Here is a 15,598-nt window from a genome sequence, read left to right on the forward strand (position 1 = left end):
TGGCAAGGTCACTGGGAGTTTAAAGCTGCCTCTCTGTTTGCTCTCGCTGCTTCATGCTGGTGTTGGAAGATGTGAGCTCTCAGCTTCCGGCCGCCATGCTCACCCACTGCCGTTTCTTCCTGCCACAGCGGGCTCTCATCCCTCTGGAACCCTGAGCTAAAATGGACTCTTTCTACAGTTGCTCTCTGGCCGTGATGTTTTAGCACAGCAACAGGGAAGTAACTAATATGGATTCCCCGCTTCAAAGGGTCCCACCAGCCCAGGGACTCCACCTAGTTGACAGGAAGGGGCTCAAGTCTAACCCCCTTGGACTTTTTCTATTTCTTCCCCACCCTACAGTCATGAGGCCATGGATCCTGGGACCAAGAACATGACTATGGCTTTGTCATTGATGTGTATGGTGGTTTATATATGCTTGGCCTAGGGACTGTCATTATTTGGAGGTGTGGCCTTGTTGGAGGAAGTGTGTCACTGTGAGTGTGGGCTTTAAGACCCTCATCCTAGCTGCCTGGAAGTCAGTCTCCTCCTAGCTGCCTTCAGATGAAGATGTAGAACTCTCAGTTCCTCCTGCACCACGCCTGCCTGGACACTGCCGTGCTCCTCCCTTGATGATAATGGACTGAACCTCTGAACCTGTAAGCCAGCCCCAATTAAATGCTGTCTTTATAAGAGTTGCCTTGGTCATGGTATCTGTTCACAGCAGTAAAACTCTAATTAAGACAATGTGCTTTTTTTTTTTTACTTGAAATGTCAATTTTTGTTGTTCTTTAAGCTCTGGCTTTCCTGAAAGTCCCCTGACTTCCTGCCTCTGCTTGAGAGAGTCCTTAAGAAAAACCAGGAGAGGAAAGAGTAGGGGACGGACCCCAGCAATGAATATAGCACAAAACTGTTATCCAGCCTACTCGAGTTCTTTTGTTAGATTAAATCCTGTCTTCTAACTTCCTGTGCAGTACAAATAAGGCTATGGCCATGGGTCAGCGGGTAAGGGTGCTTACTGCTAGCACCCTTGACAACCTGAGTGCTGTTTCCAGGATCCACACTGTGCAAGGAAACAACAAATTTCCACAAATTGTCCTCTGACCTACATACATATAATATGGTGCTCGCGTGCCACACACACACAGACCCACATAAACCCAGACTCATACACACACACACACACACACACACACACACACACACACGGAAGCATTAACACTTTAGTGTGCTTTTATTGAGACACTCTCTTCTCTGAGACAGACCGACCCGCCTCAGCACAGGTGAACCACAACCTGAGAGCTAGAAAGGATGGTATCGACTCAAAAGGAAGCAGGAACAGTATCCCTTACCTACTTCCTGTCTCTTCCTCAGCCACAGGGCTCTGTACAAATATTGAACCCATCAGCTCTAACCCCCGTTTATATACTCGGGTCAAACCCAAGGCCTCCCATACACTAGGCAAGTGCTCTACCACTGAGCCACCAGCTAGACCTGCAGCTATCTGACGCCAGTTCTCAGGACTCCCTAGGGAGCTGGAGGGATGGTGTGTGAGAAACGGGAAGTGGGTATCATTACAAGAAAGATGTTTCTGGAAGAAGCCGGGTTGTGTATGCATCAGCTCAGCTCACTGCAGCTTTGCCCAGCATCCTGGCAGCCTCGGGCTGGCCCTCCTTTATCGCGCGCCCCTTATTCATTACAATCCAGGCCCTTTCAGTTCCCAGGCATTCTCTGGCTCCTGGTCCAAGCATAGCCGCCCAGCGGGGTTGTCAGTGTGAATGCTGTGGACAGGTAGGTAGTGTTTCCTCCTTCTTGGGTCTGCTGTCCCTGGATCCAGATCTCCCACTGTCTTGGCAGGCTCACTGGATGATGCCAGAGAATGTGTTGATGGGCATCAGAAGAGAATTGGGCTTGGCCATGTTCTTGTCTGTCTCCTGCCCATGTGAATTGAGTGCTGATGTCTTGGATTTCTGGGTCCGTGAACATGGCTCTGGGCAGGGACCAGCCTCGAATCTGCAGTGGGGAGAGACCAGCTGAGAAGGGAATCAGGGACCAGATTTCCCCGGCACATTTAAAAGGTAGACCAACTGTTATAGGCAACAGAGGGGGAGTTAAAAAGAAGACAGAGGACGAATCAGAGAAGGAGGTCTTCATGCACCAAATTTCTCTGATGCTTGGATCTAGGTCACTGGTCTTTGTGTCTACCTCCCTAGGGAAAACCTGCAAAAGTCACAAAATGGGGGTACAGATGCCCCAAAAGGGGGAGTCTGTAATGAAAAATAAATGCAGGTGTCGGGGTTGAAACAGGAGGACTTTCAGGCTGTGTGTGCCCCAAGGAGGTCTGGGAACATTTAGCACTAGTCTCAAGCCATAGGGCAGTGTCCTCAAACCTGCCTGGCCACAGATCTGACTCTGAGAAGTGGCCTGGGCCAACCGCAGGAGACTGTGGGCATTTAGAGCTTCCCTGTGGTGGCGGAAGTCCTAGGCGTAGAAAGCCCCACTCACCTGACCACATCCCTGAAAGTCCGCCGGCTGTCCTTGTCCAGCCAGAGCGTGAGCAGTCTCTGGTCTTGGCTCTGCACTTGGATACTGGATGTCCGGAAGGTGTTTGTTGATGTCTATATCAGAGAAGAGTTTATGTAAATGTCACCTTTGCTCAGAAGTTGGCTCTGCCAACACTTCCTATCCTGGGATCTGGTGTGTTTCTTCTGCATATCCCAAGGGGGTCCCTGCTCTTTTCCTGCTAGTGACTGTCTCTGGGTTGCCCTCACACTTGGATGCTGCTTCAGTTCCGCAGTTCTTTTCTTGACCTGCTATGCTACATTGTGAATACAAATCAGAATGCCGTGGGCAGTGCATGTGGAGGTTATCAAATTAGAGTGTCTGTGGGGATCTCCAGGGCCTCCTGTGGCAACCATGTTGCCAGGTGACCCTAGTTCTCAGCAGTAAATTATATGCACAGTTCTTTACCTGAGAGGCAATCAGAGATAGGGGGTCTGGAAAACAGTCAAATAAAACTCTATTCCAGTGGGAAGCAGCCCCTAGACATCCTTCTGACTCCACACAGACTGTAGCAGAAATTTTAGCAGAGCCTTTTGTATCTGGCATGAATCTGGAGCGACAGCACCTAGGCTTTGAAGAAGCCTTTGTCAGTGATTGTTATCTGAGGTTTTATGGGGTTGTTCTTTTGAAGGATTCTCAGAGCCTCTGCCTAACTTAGTCTCGAAGTCTCTGAGAATTGCTTAGGCGATGGGCGGTTCAAGGCAAACCCTAGATCAGATAAGACCTTTCAGTGTGCCAGAAACTGACTTGCATTTTTAGCCTTGTATGTGACAGTATACAGAGCTTCCAGGGAGCTGTCAGTGCTCCGTCCTTGAGGGGCTGATCCTGTGCTGCTGAGAGACCTAAATCCACCCTGCAGAGTCTCTCTTCTCTCAGCCAATCGTCTCTGGTAAACCTAAACACTGACAGCAGACAGGAGCTTTGGGTAGTACACAGCCCCGGTGTGTCAGGAAATCTCCGAGAGAGTTTCTCCCAAGTGTTTTCAACCCTGGACAGTTATAGTTAATCACACAAGGGGCAGAAGACGTGTAAAGGTCAGAAGTCAGGGAGAACTGGAGCTGACCAGTGTCTTCCATAAGAGGACCAGTGCACTCACGGACTCAGCACGGACCTGCACTTGATCAAGCCAGTCAACTTTCTAGCATGGAAGGGGGAGGGGTTCAGGAACCAGTACTTGTTTCTCTTTCAACTTGACACCAGCTAGAGTCCTGGGAGGAGAAGACTCTCAAGAGAGTGCTTCCATCCATTGGACTGTAGGAAACTCTATGGAGCAAGGAGGGTTTTTTTTTTTTTTTTAAATTAGGGATTGACTTGGGAGGTCCCAGAGTACTGTGGGCTAGTGGTCCTGGGTTATGTAAGAAAGCAGGCTGAGCAAGTAAACAGTAAACAGCCTTCCTCCATGGTCTTTCCTTCATGTCCTCCTTCCAGGTTCCAGGTTCTTAAGTCACTTCCCTGGTTTCCCACAATGATGGATTGTAAGCTATATGCTGAAATAAAACCTTTCCTCTCCAGGTTTTTTTTTTTTTTTTGTCAGTGTTTTATCAGCAAGAGAAATGCAAACTAGGATACAGGATTCTCACTGAGGAGCTTACAGACAGGCGATGGCTTCCAGGGACTGGAAAGCCAGTTTTATCTAAGGGTGTGGCCCCTGGTAGGCCCACAAGTCTCCAGTGGATGGCACTTGGGAGGCAAAGGCAGGTGGATCTCGTGAGTTCCAAACAGGCCAAGGCTACATGATGAGTACATAGAATAGTGTGTGGGACACAGCACTGTGTCAGTGTTGGATGGGCGTTATTGAGGTTTCCGTTCATTGTAATATTTCCAGATGAGTGGAAGCAGAAACAGCGGTCTGAGTGACGAAGAAGGAAACCCACTGTCTATTCTTTCTTTGTCTCCTAGCCTAAACCTCTTTCCTCTTCTCCTTCCCTCGTGTGAATCTGAGAAAGTGAACACCGGCTGAAGAAAGACACACCCGAGCCTCCATCAGATAGAGAGAAACAGACCCCACGGCCAACAGTGCCACAGGGGGGGGGGACTCCCCAGCTGACAGTGCCACAGGGGAGAGGGGCAGACCCCACAGCTGACAGTGCCACAGGGGAGAGGGGCAGACCCCACAGCTGACAGTGCCACAGGGGAGAGGGGCAGACCCCACAGCTGACAGTGCCACAGGGGAGAGGGGCAGACCCCACAGCTGACAGTGCCACAGGGGAGAGGGGCAGACCCCACGGCTGACAGTGCCACAGGGGAGAGGGGCAGACCCCACGGCTGACAGTGCCACAGGGGAGAGGGGCAGACCCCACGGCTGACAGTGCCACAGGGGAGAGGGGCAGACCCCACGGCTGACAGTGCCACAGGGGAGAGGGGCAGACCCCACGGCTGACAGTGCCACAGGGGAGAGGGGCAGACCCCACAGCTGACAGTGCCACAGGGGAGAGGAGCAGACCCCACGGCCGACAGTGCCACAGGGGAGAGGGGCAGACCCCACGGCCGAGAGAGTGTCAGAAGGGAGGGAGGATGCCTGCTTGTGCCAGAGAACCTCAAGCACTTTGGATTCCCCTGGAACTCTTAGCTATGAGGGAGGAGTGTGTTGTGGGCAGGTGAGCAGGCCAGAGAGCCCAGTGGACAGCAACTGACAGTTAACCAGATGGTTGTCTACACTGAGAGATCACTAATCACCTTCCGGGAGCACCCACAGCAGAAGGACAAGATCCTGTACAAGGAAGGGCCCAGAGGAAGCCAGGGCTGTTTGGCTTACAGACTATGTTCAAGCTGACCGTGGGAATATGGACAGAAGGAATGGGGGTTGGCCACGCAAAGAGAACGAGGTCTGAGGATCTGGCTGTGGCCTGCTGAGCTCCCCCAATGAAGGACTCAGCATACTCATTCTGACTCAGTGCTCTTTCTCCTGCTGTATAAGGGCACCTCAGGTGTTTGGCACAACCAGGTTCACACTGTAGATCACCAGAGGCCATCCACTAGCCTCCTCCCACACAACCTATCTGTTGCAGTTGCCTCTGGGGTCTGCATGCCAAGGCACACTCTATCTCTTGGGCTGCGGGTTATGAAGACAGCACACACCTATAATGCAGCTATGGAGGACACTAGCAAAAGCCAGCTGCAGGCTTTGCAAAGGGTGTCAAGATGGAAGACAGGCAATGCTTCTGTTCTCTGCTAGCATTGCTGTGTTCCACACCAAGCCTCCTTTCTTCTGTCCTTGCCTTGCTGCTGTCTTTCCTGTCAATCAAGTATCCAACCCAGCCAAAGACAAGGCCACCGAGGCAGCCACGGGGCTTTCGCTGCTGTTCCCAGCTAGGAGCCCCTGCCCTCCAGCTCACCAATAACTTCCCTTCCATGGCTCGGTGCTTACCATCTAATGAACCCTGCCGGGGTTCCGGGGAGGAAGCACAGCTATCGGAATCTCGCTCAGCAAGTCAGAAAGAAATAAAAAACAGGAACTTGCTGGGTTGATTTGCTTCGAGAGCCAAAAGCCCCTGGCCAGGTTATTTAATGAGGTCATTAAGCAGAGGAACTGACTCCCAAAGAGAAGCTGCAGTGAAGGTGACAAGGCTGACCTACCTTCCAGCTTCCAGTCTAAACACCAGACTGTCCCAGGCTAAGGCAGATCTGAACCCAAGACAGTGTGTCTCTGAGTAACTAAAGCTCTAACACCACGGAGAGCTGGCCTCAGAGAAAGTGAGCTACTGGTCCAGGGTTGAGAGGCTGGAAGCACTAGGTGACAAGCAACATGCTGTGTGCCAGAGTTCTGGAAACATCAAGATGAGAGACTCACCCCATGCCATTTACAGGGCTGCAGTGTCCCTGTGGCTGTGTTCCCAGGGTTAAAGGGAGAGCACAAAAGTGGGGTACCTGGCTCACCAGGAAGTAGGGGGTAGGGGAAGATCTGAGGCAAAGGAGGAGCATCAAGACAGGCCTCCCAGGTACATGGCCCCTGCGTCCTGTCACAAGTGTAGGCAAAAGGATGTGGGGACAAGAACAACTCAGCAAAGGCCAATGGTGGGACTTCTGGAACACTTTCAAACCCCCAGGCAGGAAATTTAAATATAAAGGTTATAAAAAAATTAATGAATAAATTTGGGGAAAAAATTTCAAAAACATGAGAGGAACAAAAGGTTGCTATTCCCATATAAAGCCAGGATACCATGGTTTCAGTACAGGTGAGGGCACACACAGGAAACAAAATGAAACAGTTATTGGGAAATGTGAGAAAGAAAACCAGTGTCACTAATTTGGAGTGACAGAAATCTATATTGAAACAATCAAAATTTTGATGATCAGATCCACAAAGATGAAATAAGTCAGCTATGTATTGGCTGCCTTCCAAAACCAGGGTCCACCCATGGCAGTAGGGGTGGGGTGTGGAGACCAGGCAGAAAGTGGAAAGAGACTCCAAGGACCGACAGGAAAGGCACTGCGTGACATCCATGTTTTGGGTGAGCCGGAGTTGGCTGCGACCTGGTCAGTGTCAGCATCCTGTCTGTCTGGTGGGTGCTGCACAGGAGTCTGTGTCAGGGAGAGTGTGGTTCAGGTGGGAGCACAGGGCTCTGAGATCAGGTTAAGTGTAAGTGAAGTTGATAGAGACCATCGGAGAGGAAGAAAACGGGCGAGTCTCATACCTCGATCACTAAATGTCAGCAAGGCAGAGCTGAGGGGTAGAGAAGCAATGAGGATGAGAGAGCTGCTATGTAGGAGTCTGGTTGTGAGGCAGTGGCCGGGATGACATGCGTGGGCGAATGTGGTTGTCAGTCCTCAAATGGGCTGCAGGTGGAAGGAAGGAAGACAGGTACTCCGTGCCTGCCTTACACCGCAGAGCCTTTGTGCTTCCCACATTGATTGCAAAGTTCCACAGCAGGTGGGAAGGGCCACTGTACTGGCTAGTTTTGTGTGTCTACTTGACACAGGCTGGAGTTATCACAGAGAAAGGAGCTTCAGTTGGGGAAGTGCTTCCATGAGATCCAGCTGTGGGGCATTTTCTCAAATAGTGATCAAGTGAGGAGGGCCCCTTGTGGGTGGTACCACCTTTGGGCTGGTGCTCTTGGATTCTATAAGAGAGCAGGCTGGGCAAGCCAGGGGAAGCAAGCCAGTAAGAAACATCCCTCCATGGCCTCTGCATCAGCTCCTGCTTCCTGACCTGCTTGAGTTCCAGTCCTGACTTCCTTTAGTGATGAACTGCAATGTGGAAGTGTAAGCTCAATAAACCCTTTCCTCCCCAACTTGCTTCTTGGTCATGATGTTTGTGCAGGAATAGAAACCCTGACTAAGACAGCCACCATCAGCTCCCCCTCTCTGAGTACCTTCCCCTGCAGCCCCCTTACCAGCTGCCTGTCCCCCACTTCCTAGTCCATACAGACTCACCGTGAATGACCTTCCTGCCAGATTGGAGGACTTGACCACCTCTGTCACACTGACATGCAGACAGGAGCAGTCTGTGGCAGAAGCAGCATTTGATGAGGTAGAGTGGGAGAACCCTGAAACTGAATGAAATGGGGGGTTTGTGAGTGGGAAGCTGGAGATTCCAGGTCCTAAAAAGACCCTAGACACCTGTGTTCCTTTTCTGCTTCCCATTTACCCTGCCCCACGGCCTCTACTTCTGGGCTCCATGTTTGCTCTAACCAAGCTTCTGTTCTTTCTTCCTTTCCCATCTCCTTCCTTGGAGAATCAACCACGTTTCTGAACCCACAGTGATCACCACTCCAAACCCCAGAGTTGTATATTGAGAAAATGGACTCATATAGACCTGTCTCTGCTTCCTGAGTGCTGGGATCGAAGGTATCACTACCACGCTGGTTTGTTTTTCTGAGATGGTTTCTCTGTGCTGCCCTGGCTGTCTGGAACTCACTCTGTAGACCAAGCTGGCTTTGAACTCACAGAGATCTGTCTGCCTCTGCCTCTGCCTCTGCCTCCTGGGTGCTGGGATGAAAGCTATGCACCACCACTGCCCTGCATATATTTTTTAAGTGCATTCAGTAGTGTTGGGACTTCAACCTGGGACCTTAAACGTACCAGATAAATATTTTATCAGCAATCCATTCCCTATCCCCAATCCCAGTCCACTCTCTAAATAGTATACACTGCATCAAAAAGCCCCCACTATGTGACCACTGCCAGGCAGGCTTAAGCCCTCCATGCCAACTGAAGATGCTGCTTAGAGGGTTCTGTGCTTCAGTGGACAGTCTCACCTGTTGTGATGGGCTTGGGGTTAGGATACAGGTGGGAGTCTTATGAAGGAAAAGGAAGGAATGTAATGTTTCCCCTCCTGTCCGTCTCTCTCTTCATCTTCCTCTTTTTCCACAAGGTCTCATATTGTCCTGTGTAACCACGCATGACCTTGATCTGGTCCCCTTGGCCCCCACCACATCCTGAGCTTGCTCAGGTTACAAGTATGTCACTAGGCTAACATTCACAGTTTATTAAGTATGTGCACTCAAACAAGTGTCTGTTACCTTTCTTTTTTTTATTTAAAAGTGTAAAAGTGACTGTCATTTGCCCAAAGCCACACAGATAGCAAGAGGCAAAGAAGATGTGTAAACTCTGCCTACCTGGCTCAGCCCCTGTTCTATCTGCCCACTGCTTCACAGTCTCCTCTAGATTGTGAGCCCCTGGAAGAACCAGTCTCCTTCATGAGGCTAACAATCTACCAGGAAAGGATGCCTTTCTAGAATATGAAAAAGTGTCACATGTCACCGAAAAGTTCAGCTCGCCTAGAAGTGCCTTTTATGAAAGTGTTATTATGATTTCTTGAGTTTCTTTCCCTTTTATGCCAGATGTCTCTGTAAGAACATGAATGCAGGAGGCTGGGCAAGGGGATGCCAAGTTCGAGACCAGCCTGGTCTAAGGAGAAAGGCCAAAATAGTGTGAGCAGAGACACAGGGAATTTTGGAGATAGTCATTACTGGTAGTCAGACAGAAGAGGGGACAGAGTGGCTTCTTCACAAGGCTTCTGTGAACTTTTTCTCTGGGATATTATTACAGTCACTCATTTTTAGAGCAGTTTGCAGGTATGAAGTTTTACTTTCTTACGGCAAATGTTTCTCGAAGGCTTGCTCATCTGTGACAGGTATGATGTAGGCCAGACCGGCTTGGAACTCGTGATCGTCTTGCCTCAGCCTCCCAAGTGCTGGGATTATAGACCTGGGCGACTGCACCAACCCACTGAGCAACTGCTGTGTGCCAGGTACGCTCTGCCTGCTGTGAGGGGTGCGGGGAGCACATATATTTCTGCCTTGGTGAACTTTCTTGTATGTTTGGAAATGATCTCCCCCAAATCTGTGTGGGTCACATCCCTGAAGCCTAAGGTGGAATCGTGCAGGTCTCAGAGACTGGGGGACAGTGGAGAGGAGCGTCGAGTGACGCGGCTTGGTTCAGAACAGGTTCTGGGTCTCCTGCGGAGGTGACCTTGAAGTTATTTTCTTTGCTTCCGTTTACCCTCAGGAAGGAGGTAGGAATACTGATAATATCTGTTGCAGTGATTTCCCATGCCCAGGAAAAAAAAAGAAAAGAAAAAGTCCTGCACCTAATAGAGTGCTGCTAAATTAAGTCCCTGAAAAATGTGTTTGGTGCTGGTAGTCTGGGCTACCACCTTTCATCCTTCCAGGGGGCCGGGAGCTCTTTGTGAAAGCTAATACTGACGGTGTGCTATGTCTATATAAGCTGATTTTTTTTTTTAAACAGCCACTCCATTTTATTCATTCATTTATTTTTATTTTGAAACAATATGTAAATCCAACACTTCCCAGCAGAAAGCTGTCAGCTCTGCAGGCCAGGCCTAATTCATAGAGCCTTCTGCTCCTATCCCTAGGTCCTTCTACCTTCCAGTTCTGGATGCCAGTTCCAAGGCTGGGATAGCTGGCTTGTCTGGCAGTGGACCACCTGAGGGCAGGGGTCTTGTTTTTATTCAAGGCAGATAGGTTACAGCTCTTCCTAAGCAGAGCTCTTTGATGGCAGGGAGTTGTGAGATAACTCCCCAAAATTCTCCGTAGCCGCCAAGGCCCCCGCCCAGCCGCCGCCTCTCAACCTTGGCTTCCCTATTTCCTACCCTGTTTCCTCCTCTCTCCCTGATTTTCTCCTCACCCCTCCCATTTCCTCACTTTGCATTTTCAGTTTCTCACCTTCAGTGTCACCAGCTGGAATGGCCTTCAGGACCAGCCCGGTGGCTCGCAGGGAAACAGTGACATCTCGGGGCCTGTGGCTGAGCAGGGCCTGGGGATGGGAATTGAGCAGAAGAGGGAGTCGTGAGGGATTGCCTCTCCTGCATCTTCATGTCACTTCTCCCATGCTTCCACCCTACCATGAGACTCTCCCTGGGTACTGATACCAATAAAGGGTGTGTGGACAGAGGCTTAGCCATTCCTAATCCCCAGAGAGCCAATCAGACTCCTAGATGGGTAACTCACAAGGAAGAAGGTTCTGGGCAAGAAACTAGCTTTCTTTCCTTTTTATTATTATTATTTTTTTAAGACAGGGTCTCACTATATATCTGAGTTGGCCTCAGACTCACAGAGATCCACCTGCCTATGCTTCCCAAATGCTAGGCTTAAAGGCATGCACCATTATGTCCACCCAACCTCTAATTTCTTAAAGCACATTTCTCCTTGTCTACATGTAAGGCCAACCTCGCCCCAACACCATCCTCGCAGATCACTCTGGAGGCTGAAAGAGTCTGGTGGTCTCTTCAAGAAAGGCTGGGGGATTCCTTTGGCTTTCTCTACAACCCCAGAGGCTGGTTTTCCATTCACCATGCCTCCTGGGTTTTTTGTTGGCTATGCCCATGACACTGACCTTCTGGTAACACATGGACAGCTCAGCTCCTGGGCCCTCAGCTGCCCCTCTCCTTCGGGGTGAAGAGCCCTCTGAGGGAAGATAAGAGGGGGTATAAGGTGAGAGCCCTTTCGCCAAGTCTCCAAGGCATAGCTGCTGGGTAGACCTGGCAGCTATCTTTGGATGGAGAGCAATATTTTGGGAAGATGGCCTTTCAGTCTGGGAGTGCCCTGAGACAGAGGTAAGTGTGGTCCTGGCACTCAGCAGGTGACCATGGGGGTGACATCTGGTGAGAGACAAGAGAGTGAGGGTAAGGGGTAGCTGAACCAGGGTGAGCTCTGGGAAATGGGGAGCAGAATCTCACCTCTGGGGGACTTGGAGTCTTGGATCTTCACCTTCAGCTCCGTAAGGAAAATGTCCTCTGTAGGGTCATGACTCAAGGTGGTGAAGATCTAGAGAGAAGAAGAAAGAAGCGGGCGGGAAGAGTTTAGAGAAAGCTTGTCTCTACAGCCTGAGGGGTTCCACTCACTCACTTACCCATGCTAGGTCCTGAGCTGCATGGTGACAACCACACCAGCCTGGACCTTTTTAGCAATGTAAGCTAATAGTGCCTCCAATCCTAAACTGATTAGAAAAGTTCCTGTCACTTACATCTGAGTCCTTCCCGTAACAAAAGAACAGAGAGGAAGAATCAGGAGTTATTCTGATCGAACCTATCTGCCGGATAATGTAAAAGACACACAATTTCAGCTCTATAGGAGGAGCAAGGTCGAGGGAACAGCTGTGCAATATGGTGGCCACCGTTCATAACAACACATGTTTGAGAAGAGCTGTAAGTCGGTTGGGTTTGTGGCATGAAATGTAAGGGGGAAGCAATGCACACATTAGCCAGACCAATGAAGAGTTCCCTGTGGACAGATCATAAAATGGCACATCATAGCCACAAATATATATAATTTGTATTTATCATTTTGTTCTATTTTAAAAACTTATTTTAATCTGTGCATGGTGACACACACCTTTGATACCAGCATCAAGAGGCAGAGGAAGGCAGATTTTTGTGAGTTCAATGTCAGCCTGGTCTACATAGCAAGTTCTAGGACATCCAGAACTATGTAAAGAGACACTGTCTCAAATAAATGAATAAATAAATAAATAAATAAATGAATGAATAAATGAATAAAAAACAAGATTATGTTGGCATAATGCTATTGACCACTGTGTAAAGAGTATCCTTGTATTATTCAAATGTTGATTTCTCTGAATTGTAATGCTTATTCTAAGAATCTTCTGTCTCGATGCTGTATAAAACATTGCTACCCATTTATTCTCTGATTTGTCAGTAAAAGCTCATCAGTCTATAACTGAGCAGAGGTGAGAAGAGCTGGCCTTCCTATCCCAGGGAGGGGAGGGGAAGGAGGAAGGGAGGGAAAGAGAGGGAATTCACCATGAGGAGTGGGCCCAGGAGACACACCTGGAGCACAGAGGGACAGATCAATTCTAAAATGTAAGCATTTAGGGAATTTTGGCTGTGAGGAAGCCAGAGCAGCTTAGAGGATTAGAGCAGATTAATAACTGTTTAAATATTGTGCCATAAAGCCTATTAAATAAATCTAATAGTCTCTGTGTTATTTATTCGAGAGCTAGCCAGAATAAAGAAAAATACTTGGGAGGCAAAAAGGCAGATTTCTGTGAGTTCAAGGACAGCCTTGTCTACATTGCAAGTTCTAGGACAGCTAGGACTACATAAAGAGACCCTGTCTCAAAAAAAAAAAAACCCAAAATAAATAAAAAAATACAAAATAAGAGAAAGATTTATTTTATACACATGATTGTTTTGCTCAAATGTGTATACATCCTTGAACTGGAGTTATTCCAGTTCCATACCCAGGTTCTCTGAAAGAACAAGTGTGTTACCCACCGAGTCATCTCTCCAGTTCCTCATGTTCAGACTCACACAGAACATCATGTGATTGACGTGACTGTTGGCTGCTGTGTATTAAAACCTTAATACTGTTTATACACCATCTGATCAAATCCATCTCCTTGATGAATCTTTATTTATTTATTTTTTTGAGGCATGGTCTCCCTGTGCAGCTCAAGTTGACTGGGAAATGGTGATCCTCCTGCCTCAACTTGCCAAGTGTTGGGGTTACAGGTGTGTACTTCTATATCTGGCACGATCATGGAACTTAAGATAACCCAAATCCCTAATTTCTTACATAAATCACTCGGCATCTTTTTTTTTTTTCTGTGACATTGTCTGGTCCACACATTAAGTTATGAGCCTGAAACATATTTGAACGTTCTGGGAGAAAACAGAACCTTAAGATATGGTACAGAGCAGAGCAAGTGACTGCAGAAGGATTCTGCAAACCTAAAGAAGTGACCGAATCCAAGTTAGGTAGAGAGCAGTGAGACCCTCTCCATGCCTGGAGATGCTTCTGCGGAGTGCCGCCCTGCATCCTTGCTGTCTGCTGGACCCCAGGACTCAGCCCACAGGTGTGCTTCAGCTTTAACGCCTTGGGCAGAATAAAGCCAGTTTGAGGGTGTGTGCCAGCTACTTCCTGTCTCCTGAAGTAAGGAAACTGACACGAGAAAGCTAATCAGCCTCAGGGCAGAGAAGGATGAAAGCAAAGCCTCCACAAACAGGTCCTACCTACCAGCATCGACCGATAAGAGATGGGTCATTTTGGGAACTGAAAGAAAAATCTGAAAGCTAAATTCTCTCCCACTGTTTAATGCCATCAAAGATTGAAACACAGTAGGAGACCTGGAGAAAGTCTGACCTTTGAAGTTTAATGTTCTCAACGCCCTAAATGGGAAAACAGGAGTTTCGTGGGTTCAGAACATCATTGTTCTGAGTTTAGGTGCGCAAGAACAAATGACAGAGTGAGGTAAAACTGAATGGCTACGAGAGAAGGGGCATCATTCCAGTCACCGGCCTAGATGGAGGAATCTGTACTGAGGTGGAGGAGGTCTGTGTGCGCCAGGAGAGGCCCTGTGAGGATTGGATGGACGTGATGCATTCTGGGTATTGACAGGCCATTCAGGGGACCTAATGGTAGGAAAGCCACTTGTTGAAGGGAAAGGCTTCAGGAAAGTGATGAACGTGCACACCAGGAAGAGGAGGCGAGTCACGCCAAATCGCCAAATTGCCAAATCGCCTTGGGTCTTTGTTCCAGGTGGGACTTGGAAAGGTTTGCAGAGGCACCACCGCTCTGGGTTGGGATTTGTTGGGAAGAAAGTCATGAAAACAAAGGGAAAAAGCAAGGCAGCAGGATGGTTCTAATAAAGAACTGCCCGGCAGTAAAGGCAAAGGGCTGATGTGAGGGGAAGTCTGGAGGTGAGTCAATATGGCATCTGAAGGTCTCCAAGAGGCTAGAGAGAGAAAAACAGCAGTTCTTTGGGAATTTGTAAGCAGAGAATGGAAGCCGGTTCAGGACAACCTACTCCTGACTCCCAGCCTGCTTGGATCTGAGGTCTTTGCAGTTAAGAATGAACTGGTTTGTCCAAACACTACAAAGTCGAAGTTGTTAAGAGCAACCAGTATCTCCCCAGAGCCAGAACATTTACATGGTGCATTATCAGGGTCCTGCAGGCTTGCACGGTCCCCTGGGAACCTCAGAGGGAAACCTACCTTAACCCTGTAGAGCTGGAAATAGATGGGTTGGGTGCCCATGCGGACATAGTAGGTGATGACATCCAGGATGAAGGGGTCCACGGTCCTGGATGTGTCCAAGCAGGGAGGCTGTGAGGAACAGGGGCAGTGTCTTCAGCAGCCCCCCCACCTCCAGGCTACTAGGGGAGGCACCATTTTCAGTGAGAAACTCCAAAACCTCCCACACTCCCTGGGATGCCCAAGTCTGGCCAATCCTTCAACATGCTCTAAGCTTTCTTGGCCATCTGGTTTTTACTTCTGACCAAAACAGGAACTACTTCTAACAAGACTCCATCTTCTCAGGGAACCTGGTTCATTTCATTCGCACAGACTGACTGGGTGGTGAGACGCTGTGCTAGCTGCTTGAAGTGAGACTGTGCTGAAAGCCTGTATCTAGGCTCTGATTGGTTGCTCATTGTCCGGAAGCCTGGGGCAAACGTTATTCAAACTTTTTGAGGCCTGAGTAATCAATCTTCAAGGGAGAAATCAGAGGTTGAACTGCCTGGCCAGATGATGTCCCTTTCAGCTCTGGCCACCTTTGAAACTATCAATAAACTCACTAACAAACTTAAATGTGATGGCCTGTGCCTGCAGTGCCTGCTCCTTGGGTGGCCCAGAGAAAAG

General features: G+C 49.0%; 1 protein-coding gene across 5 annotated transcripts in view; it reads right to left on the reverse strand.

Moving 5' to 3' along the window:
• Positions 1–1,191: 1,191 nt before the first annotated feature.
• Pik3r6 (phosphoinositide-3-kinase regulatory subunit 6) overlaps positions 1,192–15,598 on the reverse strand; it is a 47,928-nt gene continuing 33,521 nt past the window's right edge. For 4 of the 5 annotated variants that reach the window (XM_052195841.1, XM_052195845.1, XM_052195844.1 and 1 more), the window contains 7 exons: positions 14,954–15,064; positions 11,678–11,765; positions 11,335–11,405; positions 10,665–10,755; positions 7,912–8,030; positions 2,482–2,594; positions 1,192–1,989 (listed from right to left, as the gene is read on the reverse strand). In XM_052195841.1, the coding sequence (XP_052051801.1) occupies positions 1,836–1,989; positions 2,482–2,594; positions 7,912–8,030; positions 10,665–10,755; positions 11,335–11,405; positions 11,678–11,765; positions 14,954–15,064 (747 nt within the window). In that variant the 3' untranslated portion in view covers positions 1,192–1,835. The remainder of the gene's footprint in view (positions 1,990–2,481; positions 2,595–7,911; positions 8,031–10,664; positions 10,756–11,334; positions 11,406–11,677; positions 11,766–14,953; positions 15,065–15,598) is intronic. The other variant, XM_052195843.1, reaches the window with a different exon arrangement.

Source organism: Apodemus sylvaticus, chromosome 10 (assembly GCF_947179515.1).
Source record: "Apodemus sylvaticus chromosome 10, mApoSyl1.1, whole genome shotgun sequence".
NCBI classification, from domain to species: Eukaryota; Metazoa; Chordata; class Mammalia; order Rodentia; family Muridae; genus Apodemus; species Apodemus sylvaticus.